This window comes from Stegodyphus dumicola, chromosome 3, assembly GCF_044657685.1.
Source record: "Stegodyphus dumicola isolate Sdum_Otavi_A_Nest chromosome 3, ASM4465768v1".
Classification (NCBI taxonomy): Eukaryota; Metazoa; Arthropoda; class Arachnida; order Araneae; family Eresidae; genus Stegodyphus; species Stegodyphus dumicola.
This window is the reverse complement of record NC_140770.1, coordinates 234,425,140-234,441,518: the sequence shown is the minus strand read 5'-3', so window position 1 is coordinate 234,441,518 and position 16,379 is coordinate 234,425,140. Positions and strand designations below refer to the sequence as shown.

The 16,379-nt window shown below is 36.4% G+C and overlaps 1 protein-coding gene across 2 annotated transcripts in view; it reads left to right on the top strand.

Annotated features, from left to right (window-relative positions):
• Positions 1 to 16,379, top strand: part of LOC118180405 (regulator of microtubule dynamics protein 1-like) — a 108,360-nt gene that overhangs the window by 55,256 nt on the left and 36,725 nt on the right. For both annotated transcript variants that reach the window (XM_085813922.1, XM_085813921.1), the window contains one exon: positions 1,138 to 1,193. In XM_085813922.1, coding sequence (XP_085670048.1) covers positions 1,138 to 1,193 — 56 coding nt within the window. The remainder of the gene's footprint in view (positions 1 to 1,137; positions 1,194 to 16,379) is intronic.

The following is a 16,379-nucleotide window of genomic DNA, read 5'->3' as shown; positions in this document are numbered from 1 at the left end:
TCCTTTCCTTATAGTCTGTTTCTTTAAAATAAACACTTCAAAACCTTTACCAGCACTCTCCATTTTACAATCGTAACGAATATCTTCATCACCGCACATCGCTTATATTCTTCATGTCATCTTCCATGAAGCGAGACACACTAAACGCAACTGGAGTGGGAGGAAAATAAGGCAATACGAATCGTCTGCTGCAGTAGTTGTTTCTATGATTACAAGGCAAGCCGGGGACCGAAAAATGACTCTTAAGTTCCTATTTTAAAGCAATGATATGCGACGTCTAAGTAGTTTTAATAGGTTTAATAGGTGTTGCAGTTCATGAAAATTTCAGACCACAGTAAATCTATGAAATGTCAATGATCATATTCTACTGTCATATATTTAAGAAACAATGTAGATTATTAGTCTACAAAATGCCAAAGGGGCAATTTGTCCAGAAGGACTATTAATTTTGTTTTGGGATTTTGCATTGAAAACTTTAAAAGGCTGTATCACTTTCCAACATATATTTTCGCTCAGTCTTATATTTAAAGAAATTAAATAATGAAGAATCTGCATAAATGTGTGTATGTTTCTCGCAATGTGATAAAACAATGGTACCTAGAGCCATCAAAATTTGAATAACGTAATTTTCCATAGAATATGAGCATGTGGAAGCCCTAATTTGAATTTGAAATGTGTTTTATTATTGATTTCCTATTTTGTAAAACTTTAACGAATGTTTGATTAACAAACTCAAGGATTTCGAAGCGAGCAATGGCAACGTTGTACAGAGAAAACATTTTAATCTCCAGCGCGTGAGTCTCTGTATCGGAAATTCTAAAGATATGCTCATATTAAAACTATTTTGCGATGTTGCTGTTGAATTGAATTTTATAGTTTGAGTACGTAGAACATGATATTTAATAAATCAAGGTAGCACACAAAACGTTAAAAAAACGCACCTGTAGACGTAATTTAAAATCTAAAACTTTTCAGATTTTTTTTTAATGTCTTAAATTCAGATCATTCAACAATTTTTTTGTTATTCAGAATGTGAAAGAAGACCTTTTTATTGTATTTGCATTAAAAAAAGAAAACCATCTCAAAAGTTGCTCTATAACTCGTACATATTTTTTTTTTTTTTCTTTTCTTTTACAGCGCGCTATTCAACTGAATCCTGAAGACAGTACCTCTTATTATTTACTCGGTGAATGGTAAGAAATAATTTTATTCCTAATATGTAATCTTATAATTTTTAACATGTTATAGAATCTTACTCTCTTTGGTCACATAATCTGTACGAGATCCTACTAAGGAACCTAGCGACCTCTCGCACAGGCGTGAAGGATAACAACACAAAAGAAGGGTAAAAATCACTCTTTATTATTATCAACTATAAACAGAAAAGCACGTACTTCGTACTTTATAATAACACCGATAACTTGCAGTGAAACTTAAAAATGTTACATAATAAATTCAAAAAAAAGTAAACAAGGCTAAAACTAATGCTGGACTAGCACTTTAAGTTCAGGGCTAAGTATGTTGACTCGACAACCTACCCGGCGTGATAATTTATTTAAATGGTCAAAGTGGTCAGCAACTTAAAATTAGCATCCTGGCGAAGAAATGAGAAGGGAAGTTGAGGAGTTCAAATAAGATAATAAAAATTTGAATAATTGGTTGATTGAATTAAGGGAAAGCCTACAATGTTCTTTTACAAAAGCTAAAATATTCTTTACGCTCGTTTTTTTTTTAAATATTTTTTTATTCTTTATTTGTGTGTATGTTTGTACCTTTACTAATGCGATAAGGCTACACTGCAGAAAATGCAATACAGTTTGATCATATAAGAGAAGACTATTAATTAGTGCGTACTAATACTAAATTTTGTTCCATACCTCAAATTTTCTTGTGAGATGATCTGGGAAGAAAGACACACGCATGTGTAAAATTTTAAGTGATAAAAAAGGAATGTTGTTTAGTTATTTATCTATTTTTATTTATTTGCGTATTTAAATGAAGCAGATAAAAATATTAAAAAGTAATGGAAATTTCATTTCGTTTAGAATGCAGCTAACAGCATAAGTCAGATAACTCTTTAGGTAAATGCTTCGTTTCTTTAGTATAGTAGAAATTAACATATTTCTTGGATTCGAAAAAGGCACTGATTGTAAAACGCAATTTATAATACCAAAGGAAAAAGTATTTGATTTGTAGAAATAAAAAATGTTTTAAAAAATATGTCAGTTTGATTTTCTAGATCCTACTTTTCAATTAGAAACTGTTGTAAACTTGTAGGTTTTGCAATGTGAAACGTGCGGTTTCTTTAATAAGAAGAAATACATTCATGTTCGTAAATTAAGGATAATGTCAGCTCTGGCAAGTAAAGATTCAGAAACAAAACAAATGTGACTTATTCAGAAAGCCCATTTACTAAAAAAAAAAAAAAAAAAAAAAAAAAGTATATGTATTAATAAAAACTACGATTTTTGCTCCCGAGAGCAATTACAAAAAATATCTCCCGGACAAAAACTTAACATTACATGGTTAGTACATTGTATGTCTTCCAGACGATGAAATACAGTCCTTACAACGTCTAACCAGGCTGAATATCAAATTATCAAGCTGATCTCGGGAAAGATTACTCCACTCACTCAGCAATGCTCTCCAAAATACCGGTACATATGTAGGAGGTGCTGACGAGCTGAAATTCGTTGGTCAAGCATTTTCCACACATGTTGTAGGATAACTATTCTGCGATCACTGGTCCATTTACTATTTGAACGAACAATATTGAAAAAAAAAAAAAAAAAAAGGTATCATCAAATGCCTTCAACTTAACGGAGAAAGCCATTCTGTGGTCCTCAGTTGATAGGCGAGTGGGTCCATTTGACTCTTTATTGAAAGAGGATAAGGCTTTAAGGAGCTTTAGACCAATAACAGTACAGGCGAGTGATGAAATTTATAGCACGCGCCGACTAAAGTTCTAGGAATGATCTCCCATCATTTCGTCAAAGAGTTCTTTGCCCCAGATATGATTCTTCTAAGTCATCTTAAATTTTATTATTCCATAAGGCATCGTTTTCTATGTTTCGAGAACATTGTTGATACAACAGTTTCTAAATTAATACTGTTGCGTGCGTACGGGTTCGTTACGAAATGAATGCACTAGTCCGATGAAAAATGAACAAAATTTATTATTATCACAACAAATATGCTTAAATTTCCACAAATTATCGTGCAGTATTACAATATCTCTCAGTAGTTATCTTTTAACTACTCAAACGTTCAATAGAACTTAATTCAAAACAGCTGAAGAAAGCTAATCCGCGAATTCGCTACAATCAACAAGAGCAGTTTTCTAAACAAACTCTTAAAACAACAACAAACTAAGTAACTAACTACAACGAACTGAGAGGTTTTCCTCCTTTTATAAGATTTTAAATCGCGCACGAGAATTTTCTGGAACTTTCTCGAAATCAAAAAGAGATATTTATTAAATGTTACATGCACGCGCTCTTGTATTTTCAGTTTTCCGGCTTAGCTTTCTTTTAATATTTGTCACGCGCTGCACTGCGCGGGAAATAAAACTATTTAATTTACAATTCAACTAACATTAGCTATTTAAATAACAAATCCGTAACACTGCCCCCTTCCCAAGAACTGCACGTTCCGAGCAGTACAATCCCTGGACAGGAAGCCAAACTTACAACTAAGCCATATATACAATAATAAGTATTACATTACAATAATAAACAACATGAACAATAAATTCAATAAATAAAACAAATCAAATGCTATCAAATACAAATCAAATACAAAATACGAATCAAATACTAAATACACATTTAGAAACAAAAAGGACCACGGTCTTACACTATTTACAATTATTTACACTACGTACTATGGCCATGGTAATGAGCTAACCTGTCGTAATGAACGACTTTAGGTTCACAGTTCGAAGACTTGCGGATCCGAAGCACGACGTCTTTCAGCCTGTGTAGGACTGTGTACGGACCATCCCAAGGCGACTGTAATTTAAGCCTGACTCCTTTTCGTCTATTCGGGTTCCACAACCACACCTTGTCTCCTTCGTTGACTCTTTGTCCAATAGCTCTCTTGTCGTATCTGGTCTTCACTTTCTCCGTCGCCAAGTTGACTCGCTTTCGTGCAGAACGGTGCATCACTTCAAACCGGGCCTGGACATCTTAAATGTGTTCCTCAGGTGATGAAGGCGCATCCGTAGGTCAACCAAACAGGCGGTCACAAGGCAGACGAAATTCTCGACCGAAGAGTATCTGGGATGGAAAATAACCGTTAGTCTGATGCTTCTCTCCGACCCTAGTATGATTTCGGCAGCTTTCTAAGCAGGGTCTTTCACATGAGACGTCGGCGTTTCCAGGTGATAAACCCCTTTGAGTATGGATAGTTATGTCTTCAGATGCTGAGAACAGGTTGTTGTTTTTGAAGTCTAAGGAAAAATTGTATTTCCTTAAAAAGTCCACTCCATGTATGCACGGATCCGTAATATCCGCCACATATGCTAATTTGATGGTAGGCATGATGGTAGGCGGCACTTGCAAACGTGATGTTAACGTTTAACTTCCCAGATATGTCGATCTTGTCACCAGACGCAGTCTGAAGGGTAACACAGGATGGCGTCCAAATAAGTTTACCTTTAAACTGTTCAGCTAAATCTTTCCTAATGATGGTAACATTAGCTCCTGTGTCAATGATCATATCGCAAGGAATTTCATCGATTTCATTGATGGACAGTCCGTTACTGTTGTCACTCACTGTAGAAATCTTGAGTGCTTTAAAACAAGGTTTTTCATTATCTGGCAACCTCTGTTCCTTGATATGGTCATTAATTTGTTTCTTGCGTCGTTGCTGAGAAATGGTCTCAATTTTCGTACCCTGGGGTGTTCTGCAATTCTTTCGTACGTGGCCTTCAGCTCCACAGTTCCAGCACTTTGGTTTCATGTCAATCCTTTTCCTTCCCATGGCATTTAATTGTCTGTTGAAATCGTATGCCTTATTTTCCGTGCTCTGGGGTGTTCTGCATTTCCTTCGTAGGTGGCCTTCAACATCGCAGTTCCAGCACTTTAGGGTCGGTTTCTTTTAACCACTATTCCGTCTCAAGGCATTCACTTGTCTTTTCAACTCATCCGTTTTATTATCCGTGCCCTGGGGTGTTCTGCAATGCCATCGTATGTACCCTTCAATACCACATTTCCAACATCTTAGAGACACTCTGTTCTCGCTCCTACTCCTTATCAAAGCATTGACTTGTCTGGATAAGTCATCTAAACGAGCCATCAATTGATCCACCGGCTCGTGGACTCGTACAGCTCTGACTGGGTAGCGATCTCTACGAGTGGCTTGCTGGGCTGCCTCGAATTTCATGGCGTACAACAGAGCGCTTTTTATGTCTTTTACATCTGCCATTCGAAGAGCTTTCTGTATTTCAGGGTCCCAGATGCCATCAATGAAATATTGGAGCGACGGGATTTCTCTTGTTTCTGTCGGGCACTCCAAAAAGGCGTGATGTGACAGCCTTTCAACATCCGTGGCGAGCTCCTGAAGTGTTTCGGTGGGCTTCTGCTGACGGGATTTAGTTGAAGCCTGCTGTAGTCTTTTAAACACTTCTCTAAAACGCGCAGCTCCAATGCGCCGGATAGAGCTTCCAAGTCTAATCTCTGGTTTTCGGGAAGAGTCTGCAGGATATCTGCTGCGTCTGCTCTCAAAGAACCGGCAAGATGACAGGCCTTAGCTTGGGAATCCCATCCGTCCGCTTCCGCCACTATAGAAAATTGCGTCTTATATACTTGCCAGGATGTCTTCCCATCATATGTGGATAATTTCAGGGAGGCACGAGCAGGCATGTGTAAAAATTTAAAACCATCCGAATTGCTCGCTGCTGTCGCTACGAATTTCCTTAAAGTATCCACTTCTTTGGCAACTGCAGAAACCCTGTCATCAATTTGTTGTTCGATTTGGTGTTGGACGGCACAAACTCTTCCTTCAATTCGTTCCTCCACAGCAGAAACTCTCGCTTCTACTTGTTCTTTAACGGAAGAAACTCTTTCTTCAATTTCTCCAACCTTACTTTCGACCGAGTCAATCCTACCTTCTATAGCCTCGAATTTGTTTTCTATTACGCAGGTAATTTCTCTTTTCATTTCCTCTTGACCTGCATTCATCTCGTCTTTAACGCATGCTTGTCCCGCTTCCATTTCCTCTTTAATTGATCTCATCTCTCCTTTAACGGAATCTTCCATCGTTTCCTGGCAGTTTTCTAAACAAACTCTTAAAACAACAACGAATGTATTTATTTATTTATTTCTGATTCACCTCAGCTATACAACTACTTTGAGTTTTGACCTGTACAATCTGTGCAGCCTATGAAGGCCATTCACGGTTTTTAGTACATTAAGGTGCTACTGCACCTCGCCCGGGGGCGTGATATTAGAACAAGGTGCAATCATTCCGTGGCGAAGTCAAGCTGAATATACGAAAATTGGGAAATTAGTACTTGGTAAACAAAATCATCCAGCATTCAAGTCCTTGTATGATGCATTAGGTCAGGACAGTAGCGTAAGGTTACTGAGATAGGGTACGCAGTCCAGCAGGTAATCAGGAGTAGAACCACAGCAGTGGGCGTGGTGAGATCACAGAATACACAGTCCTTAACACATAGTAATTAATTCAGAGTCTCTAGCCTGCTTCCAGGCAAATAGCTAATTTTTGCAGTAACACAGTACTTGGTTAAATAATGTTAGATAGAGCACAAAACACAACTTCATATGTACACTATTTACATATTTACATCACCACCGCGCATTATGGTGAATTGACCGAGGTCTCTTCACCACGCTGTCCACCGTAGGGTCATAATTATCGAGTTCTCTTAGCGTGTGCACTGGAGAATTATCCATTTTTTCGAAGAAGTTGTGCCCCTCCATGAGGATTTGTTCAGGAATGGGCTTTATTTTCAAGTCTGCATGAATGATGCTATTTCGTACAAACCAGGGCGCATTAGTGATGGCTCTCAAAATTTTGTTTTGAAGGACTTCTAGTTTTCTCCTATCCGTCTTATTGGCAATGCCCACGCTGGGCCGGCGTAGAGCATAACTGGCCTAATCATAGTGAGATAGATCATGCGTTTAGCTTTTAATCTCAATTTCGATTTCCTACCTATAACAGTATAAAGCGACATGAAAACTCCGTTTACTTTATTTACTTGGTTGGTTACGTGCTCTTTGAAGATGAGCCTATCATCTAGGGTAACTCCCAAGTACTTTGCGGACGAGCAAACTGAAATCACATCATTCTCTATCTTGATATCCGTGTTCGTAGTGACATTTCTTCTGTAGCGACGAAATTGGACAATTTTACATTTCGCGGTATTAATTTTAATTCTCCAAAGTTGACACCAAGCAGCTACTATGTTAATGTGAAACTGTAGGTTAGTAAGAGCAAGTTGGGGGCTTTTAGATTCCGATAAAATCACCGTGTCGTCTGCATATTTCAGGGTTTTAGCATTCAGTGGGTTGGGTAAATCATTAACGAAAATGTTGAATCATTTTGGGCCAATAACAGACCCTTGCGGGACGCCGCTGGCAATGATTTTCCTTCCGGAAAGGGAGTCTCCAACTCTCACCTGGAAGGTTCTTCTTTTTAGGTATGAGATGATTAACTTCACAAGGCTGACAGGAAAAAGAAAGTTATTTAGCTTGTAAATCAGACCTTCGTGCCAAACCTTGTCGAAGGCCCTCTCAAGGTCTATGAAGCATGCTGCCACACCAGTCTTGTGGAAAAAAGCTCTCGTGATAATCTCAACGATATTTAGTACTTGATGGGTTGTACTGTGATGTTTCCGGAACCCAAATTGGGCCGGGTCTATCAGATCCAATCTTTCTATGTGGTCTGTAATTCTGTTGTTTAAAGCTTTCTCAAATATTTTTCCGATAGCCGGAAGAAGGCTAATAGGACGATAACTGTCTGTAAGTGAGGGGTTTTCCCCCGGCTTCAGTATAGTGGTAATAATCGAGTGTTTCCACTGCGAAGGGTAATAACTCGTCCTGATGCAAGCATTAAAGATGTTTGTAAGTAGCACTATACACCTTGGAGGGAGTGCCTTCAGAGCACTATTGCTGATCCCGTCAAACCCGTGAGCTTTCACGGTATTGATATGTTTAATGATAGTATGGACTTCTTTCGGGAAGATGAATTTTATATAATCCGTATTATCCCTGTTTTTGAGCATGTTAACGACATTTTGAACCTCCTCTTCGTGCTGAGGGTTGGTCGAGGGGTTGGTCCTAAACGTCTCCTTAAGTTTCTCTGCGAACACATTGGCAATGTCTTCTTCAGAATAGTGGGTGGATCCCATGTGACTAATTGGAGCAATGTGATACGTCCTATCTTTTTTCATCGCATTCACAATTTTCCACACAGAGCGTATATCAGTGCTAAAATGCTCTAAAAGATAATCCCAATTACTTAACCTGAATTCCATGATGCCGGCCTGAATTTTCCTGTTAAAGTAGTTTATAGCCTTTTTAAGTGAAGGGTCTTGCGTAACATTAAACCTTTTCCTAATTCTATTTCTTTCCTTTATGTCTCGAGATATATCTTCAGGGAGTTTATTCCTTAAGGTATCTCTGCAAGCATACGAAGAACTCTTAATCGTGTAAACGTAACGTATTAATTTTTATTTAAAATGTATTTTCCCGATTGGCAACAACAGTTTTTTTCTGAACGATAATAATTTGAACGGTAATGTTTTTTGAGCAGTAATGTTGACGGTAATGTTTCTGAATAAAGCAAGTATTTAACAATTAATGTTTGACGGAATGTGTTTTTAATAAACTAATTAAATGCTAACATTTCAGAAGTGGGATAAACTAGAATTATTATCTAGATTTAACAACGTATTGCCTTAACGTACGCTAAGCCTAAACTGAATGCGGAAGCTCGCCAAAACTGAAAGTAGAAAGGTGCGTGAATTTATAAACTGTTTATGTTATGTCTAAGTATTAAACGGAAAGAACTTAAGTATAATTATTGTATTAGTATTTGAAAATTGAAGTCTAAGATGGCTTATTTGGCAAGAGGCAAAAAATGTGATTTAAAAGAACTTGCTTTGGAACTTGATGTAGATGTCCCTTCTGATATTAAAATTGTAGGCTTAAGAGATATGATTTTGAATAGTAAGAATTATAACGAAGACTTTACTAAACAAATGCTAGATAGAATTATAAATGATCGTTTAGACAGGGAAAAGTTAGAAATTTTAGAAAAAGATAAGCAAAGAGCATTTGAACTTGAAAAATTGAAAATAGAAGCGGAAATCAGAAGTAGTAATGTAAATGATTCTGTTCCTACTCATGTTAGTAGAAGTAATATTTGTGATATGAGTAAATTAATGCATAAGTATGATTTGAATGAAGGTGATATAAGTTTTTATCTAGTTTTATTTGAGAGACAGGCACGACGTATTGGGTTAGAAGAACAAAACTGGGTTTCTCAGCTGTTGGGTCTATTGCCTTATGAAATAACTCAATTAATTGCCCGTGAATCAGAAGAAAAAGCTAACGACTTTATAAGCACGTTAAGCAACTGCTACTGAGAAAATTTAAGTTAAGCCCTGAACAGTTTCGGCAAAAGTTCGTTGATCATATTAAAACATTGCGTAATACGTGGAAGGACTTCACGTTTGAATTAAAAAATTATTTTGAAGAGTGGCTTGCTGGATTAAATGTAACAGATTTTGACTCTTTAAAACAACTTATTATTACTGATCAATTAAAGAAAAGGGTCCCCGCTGCTATCCGAGACCATTTCATTGATGATTGGTCTAAATTCATTAATCCTGAAGAGTTAGCTGAAAAACTAGATGAATATGAAAATATTCGGGCAGGGTAAAAGTACTTCAAGTAGAAAATAAAACTTTTAGGCATAATTCTAAGCCCAAATCTGGTTCTAAATTTTATGAAGGATCCTATAATCAGTATTCAAGACAAAGAAATGTTAACGATTCCATGCAGACAGATGGTAATTTCAAAGTGGGTTTTAAAAACAGTTTTGATAATAAATACAATCTAAGAGACAAGTTTTATAAAACAGACGAAAGGAAAAGGGAATATAATTCTGGCATCCGCAATGAAAAGGGTGAGCCGAAATGCTTCAATTGTAATTGCTCATGCGATGCGTGCGTTGTTATACAACAATTTCAAATTAACTAGAAGTGGACTGTACTAAATATTTTATTCGACAACTTTAATCAAATGCGTGCTATCTTTCAAGCGATGACTTACTACTAATAACAACATCAATAAAAAAAAATGAGTAAGCGTTTACAGGGTTGCTGTAATGAACATCTGCGCCATGCAAGGCGCCAAGAAGAGAAAAAATGACGTAATCTTACAGTTAAATAGTCTTAATGACTTAACATATCCCCCCGGCATTGAAGGGTTACTTCAATAATTTCGTGCGATAATACTCATAATAACCTACAAAATTGTACAATTACTACCTTATACAATAAAGCAATACGAATAACATCTCTTAATTCAATATAATAATATTCAATTTTCAATACAAAATTTTATACACAATACAATTTACAATACAAGTTTTATAATAATAAACTAACACTTAACTAACTTAGAAAGCTTCTTCTTGGGGTAAAATTGCAATTTTTGTAATTCCACGCTTAATAATGCCCTTTGCTGTCTGTATTTCTACTACTCTAACCTTACCGTCAACTCCAGGAAAAATTCTTGTAATGCGCCCTAACACCCATCTACAAACAGGAAGCTCATCCTCCTTAACTAGTACTAGCATACCTATTTTAATATTCGTTTGTTCTATCTTTCATTTTGAACGCTGTTGTAGTGTGTTTAAATAGTCCCTATGCCGACGATTCCATATCAACTGGACAAATCTGGTAGTTCGTTTCCATCTTGAGAGTCTGTTTTCAGGTATATCAATTAATTCGGGTTCTACTATAGCATTCAAGGGTCTTCCAATGAGAAAATGACCTGGTGTTAATGCCTCTAAATCATTTACATCGGAAGATAAGGGAGTAATAGGGCGAGAATTTAAAACAGACTCTATCTGAGTTACTACAGTTAATAACTCCTCGAAAGTCAACCTTGCATTACGTACAATCCGCTTTAAGTGATATTTCACGGATTTTATTCCAGATTCCCATAGTCCACCAAAATTAGGTGTCCGTGGGGGAAAAAACTTCCATACTATTCCTTCTTCACCTAAATAATCTGCTAATTTTTTGTCAGGATTTCTAATTAAATTGTTAATTCTTTGCAATTCGGCATTTGCGCCAACGAAGTTTTTTGCGTTGTCTGAGAAAATGATTGAGCATTTTCCGCGCCTAGTAATAAATCTCTTTAAGGTGGCAATAAATGCGTCAGTGGTGAGATCACTCACTAGTTCGAGATGCACTGCCTTTGTTATAAAGCAAATGAAAAGAGCTAAATATACCTTATGAAGAGTTCCTTTCCTCTGTCCCTTGTACCTAATAAAAAATGGACCGCAAAAATCGGTGCCGACATGATTAAAGGGTGAGCTTGGATTTACGCGCTCTGCAGGTAATGACCCCATAATTTGTTCGATAGTGACTGGTTTATTTTTACTACAAATTATACATTCATGGGTAATCTTTCTAGTTAAATTCCTACCTTGTAATGGCCAAAATTTCTGTCTCATAAAACACAATAATGCTTGCGAACCTACGTGTAAATATTTCCGATGATAATGCTCAGCAATCAGCTTAGTTAATTTGCATTTAACAGGCAAAATTATTTGATGTTTTTGTGAAAACATTACATTGGCCCCTTGTAATCGGCCTCCTACTCTCATTACATTATTTGCATCCAAAAAAGGGTTCAAAGAAAGTAAATTACTTTTATTATTAATGGGTTTACCTTGTGCGAGGGAGTTGTATTCTGAATAAAAACTACATTTTTGAACCTCTCTTACTAAAAAGGATTCTGCCTCATTTAACTCCTTTGAACTTACTCCTCCTGTTCTTCTCTGTGCTCCTTTCTGTTTTGCACACCTAGAGTTCCAAATGAACCTGAAAATATAACTAACAACACGTAATAATTTTAAATAATTGTTAGTGATATCTAGGACATTATCAATAAATTTTGAAGGCAAAGTGCATAAACAAGCAATGTCAGTTCTTTTTCTCAGTTCATTAGAAAATGTCTCTGTTTTTTTTAATTGTTCAAAGTCAATGTTCTTGTTAGGTATGATACCCTCACTCAAGAATGGAGGACCTTTCCACCACAGATCAGCATCATGCAGCTTGTCAAAATTCAGTCCTCGGGAAATAAGGTCTGCCGGGTTCTCCTCTGAACGCACATAATTCCACTGGCATGTCTGTGTTAGGTCTTGGATCTGCAACACTCTATTAGCAACAAAAGTTTTTAGTACATGCGGAGGATTCTGAAGCCACGCTAACACTATGGTTGAGTCACATCACAGACATATTTTACTGATGTCCAATTTCAATAAAGGCACCACCTTTGCAACAAGCTGTGCTAGCAGTACAGCTGCGCAGAGTTCCATTCGAGGTACTGTCAGCGGTTTTAGTGGAGCTACTCTGGACTTGCTACAAAGCAAATGTGAAGATAAATTATTGTCACTTCTACAGCGTAAATAGATGGCTACTCCGTATGCGTGTTCTGATGCATCTGAAAATCCATGAATTTGTATATCAGAAAAACTATCCTGTAAAACATATCTACTGACTTTCAAATTGTTGATAGATTGCATTGAATCAATAAAAAGTTGCCAATCCTTAATTATCCTTTCGGGTAGCGGATCGTTCCAATCAAGCTTCAATAACCAAAGTCTTTGGATGAAGATTTTTGCTTTTGTTATCCCTGGACCAAGCAGTCCTAATGGATCATAAATGCGAGCAATATCAGACAACACTGTTCTCTTTGTGTAAGTAGTTGGTTTCTTGATGGTTGATTTGTACGAAAAACAATCTATCTTTGGATTCCATAATAATCCTAAAGTTTTGATGCTCTGATCGTCATCGAAATTACTGAAAGAATATTCCTCTTGTCCATCCGGAAACTGCAAAAGATCAGGATGATTAGCACACCATCTGTGCAGACGCATTCCTCCACGTGATAATAGGTTAATCAATTGCGACTGTAATTCTTTAGCCACTATTAGAGTATGGGCTCCTGTGAGTACGTCATCGACATAAAAATCCCTTTGTACTATTGGCGCTGCTAACGAAAAATTATTTTTCTCGTCTTCTGCTAATTGATTAAGTGTGCGTGTTGCTAGATATGGTGCGTTGGAAGTACCGCAAGTTATAGTCTTCAGTCTATAGACCGTAACTGGTTCTTCTTCACTACTCTTCCATAAGATGCGTAGTAAATCTCTTTGATGTTCTTTAATCAAAATCTGACGATACATTTTTACAATGTCTGCTGTGAAGGCAATTTTATGCGTTCGAAATCTGCAAATAATATCAAATAGTTCGTCTTGAACTAACCCTCCATTCAGCAGAATATCGTTTAACGAAATTCCAGTAGTCGTAGGAGCAGTGGCATCGAACACTACCCTAAGTTTAGTGCTAGGTTTCTCGGGCCTGAAAACCCCATGGTGAGGAAGATAATATGAGAAACTAGAGCTATCCCCTTCATCAATTTCTTCGGAATGGCCTAATTCATTATATTCCTTAATGAAATCTTCGTATAAGTGTTTCATTGCGGGATTGCGAGTGAAGCGTTTAAGTAGATAATTCAGTCTTTTGCTAGCGTTTTCTCTCGATTCCCCTAAAAGGCTAAGTCCTTCCTCCTTAATTGGCATTTCCACTACATATCTGCCATCATCTTGCCTCTGTGTACGAAGAAAGTGCTGTTCACAAAATTCCTCTTCCTGACTTTTCACTTTTTTTGCTTCATTAATACCTTCAATCTCCCAAAACCTTCTCATGTTGTCAGATAAATTATCCCCATTTTCCACAAACCCACAATAATTATCAACACTGCCTTGCTGCGGCATGCGTACTGACCCGCTAACGATGTATCCAAAAACTGACTGATGGAGAATCAGGTCTTGCATATTTATTCTATTTGTTCCCAGTAAATCAAAAAATATTTCGTTAGATAATAAAACATGTATTTGACCAGGTTTATAAAACTCTGGATCAGCTAAACCAATGAGTTGCAACTGCTTAACATCAGGAATGTTTATATATCTAGCAGGCGTTACGCGAGTTATTTTTGGAACAACAAAAAATTGTAAGGTACGAATAAAATCTCTAGTAGCGTTAGCGATGGTTGCTATAGCTTTTTCCTTAACACTCATAACTGTACCATTGATACCTGAAATAGAAGCGTTTATTTTTCTTTTCTTCAAATTCAATAACTCAGCAACTTCTTTAGTAATGAAATTATTTTGAGAACCGGAATCCAGCAAGGCTCTCAGCGAGATAAATTTTCCATCATTACCCTTAACGAAAATAATTGCAGTTGAAAGTAGAACTTGTTTATTAAAAGAACTGGAAATATTCAGCGCAGTACCGTTAATGGACTTTTGCTTGGTTGGTTTCATTAGTGTCACTAACCTTTTGGCTGCTTGCCATTGGAGTAAATGTATCAGCATTTGGAGAAAGATTACTGCTTAATTTATTAGTCTTGTTTGTGATTTGATTCGATGTGCCATTTGCTTTATCGAAATTTTCTTCATTTCGATCAAAATGTAAGAGCGAATTGTGAAATTTCTGACATTTTCTGCATGTATTAGAACTTTTACAGTCCTTGATTGTGTGGACCGAAGATAAACAATTGAAACATAGTTTTTTTTTCTTTACAAATTCAAATCGTTTCTTGACTGTTAGATTTAAGAATTGCGCACATTTCAACAATAAATGATCAGCTTTACAATAAGGACAATTTTTTGAATTTTTCGAAAGTGATGTAAGAGCTTTGGTATTAAATGAGCGTTTCGATTCCCCATGCGGAGGTTTGTAATGTGATAGGGTGCGAGCGTGTTCCTTCAAAAAACATGTCAGTTGTTTAACCGTTCCTATCTCGTCTTTTTTAAGTGACCTTTCCCACCAACACCGAGTATTTCTATCCAAATTTTCAACTAATAAATAAACAATTAACGTGTCTGAAAATTCTTCCACCTTTTGCCCCAATGCTTCCAAGGATCGTAAACATTCATGCACCTTATCGATAAATTTTAAAAGCGACGAAGTAGAATCACTCGTTTGAGGTATAGAAATTAATTTCTTTATGATAGAATTGATCAAATCTTTTTTGTTGCAATAGCGCTCAACCAAAAGATTCCATGCTATGTCATAATTCGAATCTGAAATTGGAATGGACTGAATAATATTTAAAGCGTCTGCCTTACACGAACTCTTTAAATATTGCAATTTTTGCGCATTAGTTAATTTGCTATTTTTATGCACAGCTGCGGAAAATAAATCCTCAAATTCAATCCATTCTTCGATTTTCCCACTAAATATTGGAAGAGACAATTTAGGCAATTTTATATCCGAAACAATTATGTCTTTACTAGAACCGTTTTCATTTGAACAGCTATTCCTTTGAGAACTGATCTCAGAAATTTTTCTTTTAATTTTCAAATGAATTTCATCGAGATTATCTACTACATTTTCCTTTTCCTTAATGAATTCGTCAGTGTCCTTTTCTTCACAATGTGCAAATAAAGAATCGAAAATGTTACTTAATTCCTTTTTAAATTCTAATATTTTTGATTCGTATAACTCCAATAAGGAAATATCTGCTTCATCCACTGTAGAATTTACCTTATTTTCAAACTTTCTGATACTGCATTTTAAACTCTTTTTGTTAGCTTTAATTGCTTTCAGTTCACTCATCATGAACAAATAAATAATTTATCACTTACCGTGATTGCAGATTTCTCGACAGCAACACCGGAAATGAACGATGACACAGTATCCAATCTTAATTGCGTAATCCACACGAAAACGAAAGCATTCCAAACACTCTATATGAAGTTACGCGTAATACAACCAAACGAAAGTATTCCAAATGTTCTAAAAAGTTAATTTTAGCAACGATATCTTTTACCTGTGGCTCGGCGGGCCATAAAGTGTTCATGCGATGCGTGCGTTGTTATACAACAATTTCAAATTAACTAGAAGTGGACTGTACTAAATATTTTATTCAACAACTTTAATCAAAAGCATGCCATCTTTCAAGCGATGACTTACTACTAATAACAACAGCAATAAAAAAAATGAGTAAGCGTTTACAGGGTTGCTGTAATGAACATCTGCGCCATGCAAGGCGCCAAGAAGAGAAAAAATGACGTAATCTTACAGTTAAATAGTCTTAATGACTTAA